The following is a 13,920-nucleotide window of genomic DNA, read 5'->3' on the forward strand; positions in this document are numbered from 1 at the left end:
AAGATGGAGAAAGAGAGGAAGGAGAGAAAGAAGGCAGGCAGGCAAAAAAAGAAAATAAAGAAAAATTTAAAAACATAAAACAGGTAACTTGTCAGGACACTAAAAATGTAACTAACCACATATGAACAGAAGTCTGAAGGGTGCTTGAAAGAATTTGGGAAAAAGGTACTATGTCACTTCAGAGGCTAAACTCTGTTTTAAAATTGTAAGATTCTAAAATAGATAAGAGTGGAAATAATATTGTCTCTGTCACATAGTAACTATGTGAACTTTGGCAAACGTTTCTCCTTATTTGAGTCATACCTTTCAAACTTGTAAAATAAGAATAATTAGGTCATCTTCAAAATATGAAGATCAAATAAAATAACATATGGGATTAATATTTATAATATACACAATCAGATAAAATTTTGGCACCTGAAAAATGTAAAGTATCATGACTCAGTTTCAAATTCCTTGAGGAAAGAATGGCTATCTATTTTTAGTAGTTTTGCCATTTTACAATTCCCACTTAATGTGTCACATCGACATACCATACTAGGATCCAGAGAATTTGGGCCAAAAATTGATCCTTGGGATTAGCTCAAGTCCAGTCAAACACTGTGAATCATTTCTAACATTACGATTTCACATAGAGAATTTGAATTTCTACCATTAAATATTTTTTGCTAAGTCAACAAGAAGGAGTCATAGGCAGTTTTGAGTTCCTTATCAGTTTGAGCTGGTACGTTCCTTTAAGTTCTATTCTATACGATTATAATGTTAAAATAAGGCTTAATCAACCCTAGACTAAATGATTAAGATTTACCTGAAGCTTTAAACTCCTGGGGGAGGTGGCATGGACATAGGAAACACTGTGCCCATGCCTTGCTCTCATTCAGTACAGCTGATATTTATCAGCTCCAAATGCATAACAAGGGTAAGGGTACCTCGGTGGGAGGTACTTTGAAAAGTAGTGCCTATATCTGTATCTGTTTCTGTGTCTGTATGCGCTTTCACCTCGTACTTGGTATCAAGCCTTAAGCTGCAGCTTGCAATGGTTCTAGGTTGCTATCTCCAAGATATCCTTGGCACTGAGTTAATATAAGCCTATACACTTGATACCTACTTTTTTTCGTGGAAGTAATGTCACTGAGTGTCTTGCAGGTCTAGAACCTCTAGATAATGAATAGCAAGTGATAATCCACTGATTCACATCTTTAACGTTTCATATATGTTATGTGTGTGTGTATATATATATATACACACATACATATATATACACACACACACGCACAAATAAATATATATATTTCTTGTTTTTCCTCCTGTTAAATGCCTTATTGACAATTAGATTTCTAGAGAAGTTGGTTTCAGTCCAGGGTAAGAATCCTCTAACCATCTGTCAGAAAATGGAATGTAACACAAGATGTAAGCCTTAAATGGTCCCGTCCAAGGGGCAGCAGAAGAGCACTGACAAGGAATCTGGATGGAGGACTCAGGTTGCTAGAAGTCCTGTCTTCATCCCCAAGGAAGGGTTCACAGAACACTGCGATCTGATTTTATGGGTAGAGCTTTGTGAAAAGCGAGGATTATCGCACCCAAGGCCATAGAGTACTTACTTTGTTGAAGCTCCACAATTACTTAACTGCTGAAATTTACAATCGTGTAGTGGTGATGGTTAAGAAACCAAGGCCATTTGTTAGAGTAAAGATACATAGATTATATGTAGCTTGATTCAATTAAAATATATAGGGAAAGTAATCCCTAAATATTCAATCTTGATAGGTTTTCTATTTTCTATTTCATCTTCTGTCCCATTAATTAAATGTTTAAATGTAAGCAAGGTGATTACGGGACTAAAACTAATCTATTTAGAAAGTGGCCTCCAGCAATGACACTTTCACAGCAGAGCTGAATAAACAAAGGCAAAAGCATAAGTGCTTTGGGGGATATCTTTTCAAGGGAGACATTTATTTCAGGCTAGTACAAAAGATACTCTAATCTTTTAATAATGCATGTATTTGGATGTACAACACTCATGTAATTTTAAAGTGATAACAAATGACTCTTCATTTAAAAAGCTTTTCCTTTCTTATTGAAAAATAGTCACCTAAACACAATGAACCCCAGAGTTGAATAGGGGATCAGTGCAAACGCTGCCCTGAAAGCTTTCACATAACAAAGCTGATGCACAAGAGCACAGAAGGAGGTTAACCCGTGGACCCTGGAGTCAGACTGCTGAGTTTCAATCTCAGTGCCATTCCCTGACCAGCTTGCATGAACCTTGGGGAACGTATGTAACTCCTCTGTGTCCCGGTTTTTCATCAATAAAATCAAGATTATAATGTAGTTCATAGAGTGCTTGAAAGATTAAAGGCATTTATTCATGGACTGGAAATGTGGAGCACTGTCTGGCAATGGTAAATGCTCAATAAATATTCGTTATTATTATTGTTGTAGGTAGAGGAAATCACAACCACAGACGAACTGCACATACTGAAGAATCCTGGTTATAAAAGGCAGCGTAAAGGGGACATTCTACTGAAACCTCTCTGCAGTTAATTTTATCCATTTATCTCAGAGAGGTGATTTCTCTGAAAACCAATCAAAACCTTCTAACTTCAAGTTCTCTTTACGTTTAAAAGTCTACCTAAATTTCTTTTTTACCATCTCATACTGATAATAAAAGGAGTGCATATGAAGAGTTTTGTTCATGGTTTCTGCTTCACTCCTTCATAGATTCTTATATTCCATACTGCTTCTTGGTAGATTGTCCTAGGTTTAATAACCATTGTTAAGAAATTATCTTCCTGCTGTGTGTAATTCTACCAATACTCATTGGGCTAAAAAATAAAAATGTTTATCAAATAAATAAAGAAATGACTATTTTTTCATGAGGCTGTATCTTACTTATTGTTTGCTTTTGCTTTAGCATTTGTTAGCAAATATCAAATAACAAAATGCTAACATGAATATATATTTACATTTTCTTTTCTTTCTTTCTTTTTTTTTTTTTTTTGACTTAAACAACAAACATTTATTTCTCACAGTTCTGGAGGCTGGAAGTCCAGATCAGAGTGCCAGCAGGGTCAGGTTCTTGGTGAGGGCCCTCTGGCTGGTCTTGTCCTCACGTGGCCTTCCTTGGTGCATGCAGAGAGAGATCCTGTTTCCTCCTATCTTTATAATTAATCCCATCACAATGCCCCAGCCATGACCTAATCTAACAGTAATTATTTCCCAAAGGTGGCACCTCGAAATACATCACACTGGGGGCTAGAGTCTCAACATAATGAATTTGGGGGGAAGGGGGAACACAAACATTCAGTCCATAGATGGTATTTTTATAGTTTATCTAAATGTAAATACAATCTGAAGTGAAAGATTAAGTATCTACATTTTCTATATTGAAATAAGTGAACTGGCCAAACAGTTGGTCAAGAGCAATTAAGAAGACCTTTAGATTTGAGATGATAGCGGAATAAAGTAAGGGTTGGGAAAACTGCTGCCGTTGGACAAAGTCTCTAGATTAATTTTATCCCATGTGTAAAGCAACTAGCGATCATACTTACGGCTATGGTTGCAAATACCCCAAAAATGCTTTAAAAAGGGATATGTTAATGATAAAGGTGATGCCCACGCTGAAGACAGGCCTCAGACTCTACAGAAATGGCCCCTTGTTATAAAACGTGGGTGTCTTCGCAGGGAAGTAAACTTTTAAACATGCTGTAGAGAAAGAGGCAGAGGTGCTACTCAGGGTTGCCTGGGCACTGATGCTACTCCCTTCCAGAGACTCCCCCTGCCCCTTTCCCACGCAGGACAAAGATGGAATCTAGCTGGTTCTATTTGGCTCCTGAACCTGGCAGGTTCCAGTTATCTCTAAGTTCCTGGAAGTTATTCCTGAATGGTGAAACAAGCTCCCACTGTGAAAGGACTGCGGTGCAGCAGGGAATGAGATTGTAAGGCCTGGCAACACCATGCTGTGTCAATGGTGTGTCACTGAGCGCTGAGAGCTCCTGCTGGAAGGTGGGGCTTCAAAACCAGTTGGCTTCAGATATGCTGCATTTGCCCCTGGAATTCACATCACGACTGCCAATCAGACTCCTACCTGGGTTCACTAATTCAATCCTCCCTTACGATGGTATTTTCCTGCCAAGTCAGACATTATCTTTTAATTTATAAATGGTATCTTCCTGAAGCTCCTGTCTACTTTTTGATTGGGAAATACTTGAGGATGTTGAAATTGCAAGTTTGGGTAAGACTAAAATGCTTTTTATAAGTAAATCTATCAAGTTGTCTAGTTTAAAAGTCCAAAACATCATAATATGTTTTTTTTCTATCAAAAAGCATAGACTTTTGCAAAAAAAAACCCCACAAAATTCTTGTAAACAATGCTTTTCCTGTCCATCCTTGAAACCTGATTTTCAACTTCTCTTCCTTAACTTACTTTAACATTGAATTGATTTCTTTCCTGGTTGTCATTTTAATCTTTGGCCTTGATCACTATATTAGTTTGGTTGTCATTTAGATTTTCCTCTCAACTCCAAAATACATTTCATTTAATAAGTTTAACTTAATTATTTAATTTTACTGTCAATAGATTTTCTTAGAACTGAGTTGTATACTCCTGGTATACATATTTATATTTCTCTACATCTGTAGCATACATCCATCCATCTAGCCTCTCACCTATCCGTATGACAACTCATATGAACTATGGAGAACTGGCACCACATGGAAACCTACTACAATTTACTTTAGATTTTTTTTGAAGCACAGTTATAACCATTAGAGAGACAAAGGACTTAACTGTTTACATCAAGGTTTAAAACACTTTTTAAAAGAGGTTTATTACAGTTTTCGGCCAAACCGAATTGTTTAAAGCAGAGTTCACATCTGCCATTGTGTTTTTCAGCACTGAGAGATTTCACTCTAAGAGAGCTTACATGTCACTTTCTCAGTTAAGCTTTTTTTGTTGCCACCAGCTTATTTCCACTCTCTTTTCATACTTCTCTTTTCTTTGTAGGATTTTGCAAATATATTTAAATAATTATTGGTGAAATTCTTTAACGCCTATCACACTACTAGATTATAAACCCCACTAGAAAAAAGACCATGTCTGTCTTGTTTATCTTACATCCTTAGCACCTCACATGGTACTTGGTACACAGTAAGTTCTCAATAAAGGTTTGTTACGTTGGTGAGTGGATGAGGTTGAAGTCACTTTCACAGATGGAAAATTATTTTGAAGAAGAAGCAGCAGCAGGAGCAATGTGTCATTACTGCATTTTTCTTCTGTTTGGTGTATCTGGATAATTGTGAAATCGCTTTTCCCTTGGGCTACAGCTTCACAGGAGAAAAACAATTCAAAGGTGCTAAGTACTCTGCAAATGTTTAACTCCAACTGGGAAATCAACACTGGTTACAGCAGTAATTTAAAGACAGATAAAGCTCTGAGGGTCAACACCGATAGGATACTTTTGGGCACTGTCTTGCTATTAATTCCCAGAAAGAAAATGCTTTGATCAATGCACGTATTGGCTGCCTACCATGTAAAAGGCATGCTACTTGGCTTTACAACATGTATCAAAAAGCCCCTAATTCAAACTATAATCTGATTGGGAAGTTATAGGAATGCACGGAAAAGCTAACTAGAAACAAAAGTAAATGCTAAGTACAAGGGCAAATGATTGGTCTTGCAGGCATTAAGAGAAGAACTACCAACAGACAGACTGGAGGGGGTGTAGTCCATTTAGATGGGCAGAGAAGAGCAAGACAAGTATTCTAGATATAGATGAAAAGAAGTGGGTGGGCAAAAGATGTGGCAAAAAGGAAAGCCAAAAGTTGTTCAGGGCAGTGAGCAGAACAATTTGGCTAAAGTAAAGGGTTCATGCAGAGGGAAACAGAGAGATCGGTCACGAAGGTAGATTGACCCATAAAGTTAAATTATAACTATGAAGCTGAAGAGGAAGAGTATTCTGCCAGCTTCTGGGAAGCCCCACACTGACACATGGCATAATTAGAGCAATATAAAATATTCAATGATGATAACATCTTAATGGTGCACAACACTTTGTTTCAAAGTAATTTCATCTATTATTCACGCAAAAATATTTTTTTCTCATTTTACAGAGATGTCACTGTATGCCCATAATTTTAGATGAGTTAGTTGTTTCATGGCAGAGCTGGGATTCAGAGCTACATCTTTGGCCCTGGCATCTTGCAGGAGTAATTAAGCAGGATTTGTCAAAGAGTGAGGAAACCAAAGCAGGAAGAGGGGCAAGTTGTTTGCCTGTGTTAATGCAGACTGGAAAGGATAAGAACTGAATGGATTAACACAGGAGATGGGGATTGACATAGGGGAGGGGACATGTACAGTCCTCACTGCGTTCTGAAAGCTGCTTTTAATTGCAGGCAGGTATGAACTACTAATCCGAACCATTGGACATTTAAACATGAAGCTGATCATATGACTATTATCGGTTTAAAGACGGCAGACTAGACTCACAGATGTAGAAAACAAACTTATGGTTACTAAAGGGGGAGGGGGAGGGATAAAATAGGAGTTTGGGATTAACAGATACACACTACTATATATATAATAGATAACCAACAAGGACCTACTGTATAGCACAGGGAACTCTAACCAATATTTTATAATAATTATTTATATTTTATAATAACCTACAAGGGAAAAAAATCTGAAAAAGAATACATATGTATATGTATAACTGAATCACTCTGCTGTACACCTGAAACTAACACAACATTGTAAATCAAATATACTTCAATTAAAAAAAAAGATGGCAGAATAAACCTATTTCTTTTCGTATTCTTTCATTTTGCCAGAGAGCTATTACTGCTTCCTTAATTCGCAGGAATTTAAAAAATCAAATCACACTCTAACTACTAGGTTATAATCCCAGAGGCCTTGATGGTCATCTGTTTTCTAAGGATCAAAAGGTTAACTCAGAGATTCTTCATGGCTGTTTCTTTCCACTGATTGTGTTTTGAAGGTGCTTGCAACCCAGTTTTATTGCACTGGCTTTTAAAGTTCTCGTTAACATTTATTTTACTCTAATACAGTCATCCTCCCTTCAGCAGTGAACTCCCAGTCCCACATACTGTACACAGTGCTAGCGTAATAGCTTGAAAGTGCTTCAGAGATTTTACACAAAAGTCTTTTGAAATTGTGCTCAAACTGAAGAATATATCTTTCTTCTTCCTATCAGTTTATCTTCTTCTCTCAGGAGAATTTTTTTCTTTTATGAAAAGGTTCCCAAAATGAAATGCTTCTATCCCCTCCCCGAGAGATTGTGATCTGCCCTAAAGGCAGAGTGAAAGAAGCACAGAACCTCAAAGATAGCAATGCACTGATGTCTATTGCTTTTTAAGTTCCTGCCTTGTTAAATCAGAACCACAGACAAAGAAGCAATGCACATCTTATTCGAGAAATCTCTATTGGTCTCAAGCAAAACTGCATTGCCTAGCATTGTGATGGATGGAAAAAGGCTAGATCTGTTTTCATGGAGTTAAAATCTCAATTTTCTCTTTCTCTTTCTCTCCTTTTTTTTTTTTTTTCCTGTTTTGAGGGGTTTTTTTCTTTATTTTTATTTTTTTGCTTTATAACATATTTAATCAGTTATACATATACATATGTTCCCATATCCCCTCCCTTTTGCGTCTCCCTCCCACCCTCCCTAACCCACCCCTCCAGGCGGTCACAAAGCACCGAGCTTACAAGTTTAAAAAACTTGTAAGTATAGTACATGCTACTTAGTAATCAGTCTCTGTCAAGAAAATTATTCATTTGGGCACTGCCTTCACTAGGTGTAACAGAAAAAAAGTTTAATGCCATAAAACAACAAAAACATAAGTGTTCATATTTTATATACTTCTTGTAAATAACAGGATCACGGTGGGACATGCAAAACAACCTACTGAGTTCTTGCATTTCTTGTAGGTACCAAGGGGAATTTTTGGGACAAGATGGAGAAGCCTTATCCAACCAAGGGGAACTACTTCTTATTGATTTTACACAAGAGGCCTCAAGATTGAGATTTTGTTTGGAGGTGAAAGCAAAAAAAGTCTTTGCTGCTTAAAAATAAAAAAGTTGCAAAAACACTGGCCTTGACTTTATTTTTTCCTCTTTCTAATCAAACGTTAACCATTCTTCCATGTCCGGATCATATTTTATCTGAAATAAGACCTTCTCTGACCATTCTAGAAAAATCACCCCTTGTCGAATGTACTTAGTGTTTGACTCTCTTGGTTTTACTTAATGACACTGTCTTACATTTTCATGAAATCATCCAGATGTCTTGCTCTGTCAACTAGTTGATAAGCACTTGATATGCAGAGAACATGTTTTACTTGATTTTGCATGCTTCTTGCCACAGAGGACCAAGGGCAGGTTCTTTTCTAGGAACTAGGCAGTAAGAAAAGGGAGACAACTATCCCTCACATGCTGCCATCCATGGTTGTGGCTACTGATAACCATGCTCCAAGGCCACAGGGGAGGGTCCCCCAGAGTCAAAATGGCAATGAAACAGACTGTGCAGCTAGAGCAAACTCCAGCCAGCAGGGGTCACTCTCTGAGCCATGGGGACAGGGGTTGGACCTTCATATACTGTATCTGTAGGACAGCACAGATTCCTCTGGGGAGAGGTAGAGATTGGGAAGTGTGACATGTGGTTTGCCCTTTGGAGCAGGATTCCTGACAGATCCAGAAGGTATGGGCCTCAGTGTCCAGGCCTCAGCAGGAGGTGGGAAAGTGTGAAGCAGGAGATTGGGGTACAGGCAAAGGGAGAGACCCACTTCCCAAGGGGAAAGTGGAATGCAGGCGTGAAACGAAGGTAACAACCTATTCATAAGGACGGAGGACACCAAGCAGGTGCCTGGGAAGGCATCCTGGACACCAGCCTAGGACAGGAAGCTGCCTCTCACAACTCGCAGAGGCATGGAAATGGCTCCCAATTCCAGGAGTTTTCAGACTGGCTCAGAGATAAGGCTGCCTTTTCCTGCCTCTCCTGGCCTATATCTGACCTCACATGTATTATTATTTTTTGTGTGTGTGTGGTACGTGGGCCTCTCACTGTTGTGGCCTCTCCCGTTGCGGAGCACAGGCTCCGGACGCGCAGGCTCAGCGGCCATGGCTCACGGGCCCAGCCGCTCCACGGCATGTGGGATCTTCCTGGACCGGGGCATGAACCCGCGTTCTCTGCATCGGCAGGCGGACTCTCAACCACTGCGCCACCAGGGAAGCCCCACATGTATTATTTGATTGGTTTCTTTCTGTTTCATTTCTCTTAATCTCAGAAAGCCACACAGAAATGCTGCATATACACTATCCAGACCAATGCCAATGAGGGTTAATGACTGTTTCACACTCTCTCATTCATTCTGCCACACCTGTAACACCTCACATCACTTCCTTTCATAAAGAGATTACCTTTATGAAAGAAAACAATGTGGCCCCTGCTCCTCCTCTCTTCCCTAGTCAGTGAATAATGCCCTCTCCTTTCCTGGTCTCTTTTGGGCCACAGGTACAGCATTGCAGAAAGAAAGTACAGGATGCTGGAGCAGATGATGTCGGTTTCATGCCAGTTCATCGCTACCTAACTGAGTGACCTTGGGCAAGGCAATTACCATAGAGACTCACTCTGGGGGCAAATGATATTTACTTTAAAGTTTAATTCAATTTTTAAAAAATAAATGAATACATACCTGTCACAAGGTCTGACTCATGGTAGGTGCTCAACAGATGAAATCTGAATTTAAATTTCAAGCTATAGCTTCTTTATGCTTATTTTTCACAATGCTTTACATGTGCAGACACACTATTCTTATTTAAATCCCTATCCTTCTTAAGAAGTGTGATTTTGGATTTCTTTCAATTATTCTTTCTTTTAAAGCCTATACCTATCATAGCAGTAGCTGTCAACCCTACTTTACATTAGAATCTCCTAGAGAACAAATAAAAAATAACAGTGCCTGGGCTCCCACCTCTGACCAACTGAATCTGGAACTTTGAAGATAATCACAAAATCTGCATCAAACAATAAATGAAAAAGTAAGGAGAAAAAGAATGTCTAAAAATGCTTAATTAAAACCAAACCAAAAGAGAATTTAGTTATAACACATACTATACAAAACTCCAATTGGGATTTGAAAACACTCACCTTTGTTATTGTATACATCTAAGTAATTTGGTGCTGAAAAAATTGTAATGAGAGAAGGGAAGCCTGTTGTTTGGCTTTTCCTGTACATGCGGTACCTAAAAACAATAAATACAAGTCAAAACAAGGCTAAGTATGGAAAAAAGATGATATCAAAATAGACATTTAGAAATAGAAAATTAAAGTTAAGTTTTACTATTCAAAGAGAATTCAATTATGGAGGCACTAAAAATTTTCGCTCTGAAGTCTGTTATACACAGACATCAATTCATTTTGAGGGTGACAATGGAAACACACAGTCATATGTACAATTTCAAAATAGGTCTTTTCTAAGTTTAGCAGACCTGGGGGAGAGTGGAATTCAGTGAAAAATCAGAATTCCTTTCCATGTTCAATAGAGAGGACAAAGGCTACTTTTTGTACACAGATACCTGTACCTACCATGTTTTTCAGAAGTTTGCCAATATTTTTAACCTAAATAGATTAAATAAGCAGAGTAATATACAAAACTTTACCACTAATAACCAGGCTGATTATTCTATTTGTAACAATATTCTGTTATGGTTATATAAATCCATTTTGCCTAGACCAAGTGATTTGCTTTTCATAGAATGTCTGGTTAAATCTATGGGTTTTACGAGCTGAAATTGTTTCCATTTTAGAATTTTATTTATTACCAATCTCTTCTGGTGTCTATAGGTCAAAGATTATTGTCTCAGCAGGGAAATATTTAATCAATCAGTAATGAAGCCTCTGCAAGATCTTTGGAAATAAATTAACAATCCAGTTACTTTTCTTTCACTGAGACAAAAATAGGACTCTAGTCCTCAAATCAAAAAATAATACAGGAGATTTGGTTCTTTTCCATCAAGGTGAAAATGTATCGCATGACTTCTATGTGACAGATTTCAGGAATATTAGTTTAGAAAAATTCCTAAAGTGCAAAACAAAATTTTATCATTCCTTGGTTCTTCTGCATCAGTTATTTCTGGCAGACTAATCATGCCTAATTTAGCTGGGTTCTAAACAGGCCTCAAATAGTACCTTTAGATAGATTAAATAACCACCTTAAAATTTATAATTTTACAAATATTTTGATACTACTTTTCCCAAGAGAAAATATACCCTTAAAAATGTTTTGAAATATCCTAGAAGTATTTATTCTGCTTATGGAACTGAGCTTTGTTGGGGGAAAAAATCAGAATGGAAAAGAGAGTGACACTCTTAATCCTAGTACCTTGACTTTATAAACTGTGGCTGATTATGCCTACTTGATAACAAATAAAAACAAAGAATCTGGATGACATAATCTCAACTTTCCCCAATGAATCAGTCAACTGCTCATTTTAAACAAATATACTTGTTGATCTTAATCGACACACTTAACCTGTTTTTAAATAAGCAGATGGACTTCAGGTCTATCATGGAATTAAGATAAATCTGTTTAACATGTTCAGTTGGGACAGTCAGCCAAAAATCAATGGTGACACCACTGCCCTGAAAAGTGAAAAAAATTATTTGAGCACCTGATGGGCTGGGTATATCAATAGGTTACTGCGAACATCAGCTACAAGAGCACTGAGCACACAATATTGGATCAGTTCATACTTGCTGATTGATTGCTTGAAAAAAGCTAATTTTGAAAACAACAGGATCTGCCTTGATTCAGAATCATCACAGGTATGGGCTTACTTCAGAATGCAGGCATCTGAATTCCCAATTTCAGTACACAGATTATAAAAATAAATGTTCCTCCTTTTCAGAAAACTTAGAATATGAAGGAATGAGCTTAAGCTTTTGAAGGCAAAACAATGCCTTTCAGTGGAGCTTACTGGGAAGGGTATTGGACTTCAAATCCTAGAATTAATTATGCTTATTTCTCCCTATGCCTATCTCCCAAATGTAGATTTAATGTACCATCAAAGTGCATATCTGATATTTTTTAGATTTCTAAACCCTTAGAATCGTTTACATTTTTAAAATTTACCAGATATTACAAAATCATGTTATGCATTCGTTAGTTAGATATAGGATTTTCCCCATCATTTGAATGTCTCTTGTTTTTGCCCTTTAAAACTTGGGATCAGGAATGATACTCTTTAAACAAGAGTACAACATGCAATATCTGTTAAATACGTATGTGTAATTCTCATCCACACTGCCAACCAAGACTGAAAAGGAGCTGGCAATTTACTCACTTATGGGACAATGGTAAGAGCAGGAATTGAAAGAAATAAAAGGAGGTGGCCCCACAGTGCTCAAGACAGCCAGGTGGAAATTCTACCTCTTCAAGCTAAAAATGAAAGGACTTTAAAGGGGACTTTACTGCACATCTGCAACCACTTATTCCCCAGGGCCCTGCCATATCTGTGTCACCAGAAGGCAATTTTTAGGTCTAATTCCTTCAGGGAGAGAGCTTGGCAAAGGGAACCTCCACGGCTGAGCATATGAGGGACTGACAAAGGGCAATGCATGGTTTTCATAAACCCACAAAACTGCTCACCCTGCGTCTTGGGCTTCATGGGCTCGAAGTATGGATAACAAGTTATTGTGCTGTAAGAATTCACATACAGCCGGGTAACTGCCAGAGACAAAAAGAAAAGAGAAAAGCATCTGTTATGAAATCATCAAGAGTAGCACATTTATCTGTAACATCCAGATTTATGTGATTGGATCAAGTATAATCAAACATATATCATTCATGAAACAAGCCTCTTGGTTCTAAGGACAGGTTTTCCCCTGTGGCAGAAAAAGTACCTATAGCTATACTTTTGTGTTTTTTTTGAAGTATAGTTGGCTCACAATGTTGTGTTAATTTATGCTGTCCATCAAAGTGATTCAGTTATACATACATATGTACATTATTTTTAATTTTTTTTCCATTATGGTTTATCACAGTATATTGAATATAGTTTCCTGTGCTATACAGTAAGACCCTGTTGTTTATCCATTCCATTATAATAGTTTGCATCTGCCTATAGCTGTACTTTTCTTTCTTTCTTTCTTTCTTTCTTTCTTTAGGCCGCACTGCATGGCTTGAGGGATCTTAGTTCCCTGACCAGCGTTCGAATTCAGGCCCTCTGCAGTGGAAGCGCTGAGTCCTAACCACTGGACCACCAGGGAATTCCCTATAGCTGTACTTTTAAAGGGCTGGAGGTGTGTGGATTGGAAAAAGAATGCTGTCATTATATAACGACACTAGAAAAGTATCCAACTCATAGAGAAAATCAATATTATTAAGTCTACATCTAAACACAAAGTGAACTGAAACATAAATATAACATGAGAGTGGAATTGAAAGTATAAATCCCAATTTTCTCAAATATAGCATTATTTGTATTTGGGTGCCTGTTTGAGAGCTTGACAGAAAGGACTTTGCTAGGGAGTGGGAGAGAGTAAGTCTTCTGAAAAGTCAAACTGCCAACTTCTTTATGGGTTCATCAACTGATTATATCATTCAAAATATAAACAGAATTATGAAATCCACAAGATTTAAAAATGTGTACTTTAAATGTGACCAACAGAATTTTATCTTAAGACATTCTTTCCTGTGACTTAATAAAAATATCAAATATACAATCAATATGATTTTGTCTGTTAAGAAAGTCTCAAAACCAAAGACGAAAACTTCATTAAAAATGAAATTCAAATTACAAACTAAACTCGAAAGACCTTTTGCAATCACTTTATCTCTGCTCCAAGAATTTGTAATGAGAAAAATGTATATCATAAAAATGAATAAATTTTAGATAGTTCAAATCAA

At 37.4% G+C, this 13,920-nt stretch overlaps 1 protein-coding gene across 1 annotated transcript in view; it reads right to left on the reverse strand.

Annotated features, from left to right (window-relative positions):
- The window catches only part of PPP3CA (protein phosphatase 3 catalytic subunit alpha), a 303,762-nt gene that overhangs the window by 42,994 nt on the left and 246,848 nt on the right, over window positions 1-13,920 (reverse strand). The window contains exons 7-8 of the mRNA XM_060115458.1: window positions 12,661-12,738; window positions 10,161-10,255 (exon numbers count right to left, since the gene is read on the reverse strand). Of these exons, the coding sequence (XP_059971441.1) occupies window positions 10,161-10,255; window positions 12,661-12,738 (173 nt within the window). The remainder of the gene's footprint in view (window positions 1-10,160; window positions 10,256-12,660; window positions 12,739-13,920) is intronic.

The sequence above is a fragment of the Mesoplodon densirostris genome, chromosome 1 (assembly GCF_025265405.1).
Source record: "Mesoplodon densirostris isolate mMesDen1 chromosome 1, mMesDen1 primary haplotype, whole genome shotgun sequence".
NCBI lineage: Eukaryota > Metazoa > Chordata > Mammalia > Artiodactyla > Ziphiidae > Mesoplodon > Mesoplodon densirostris.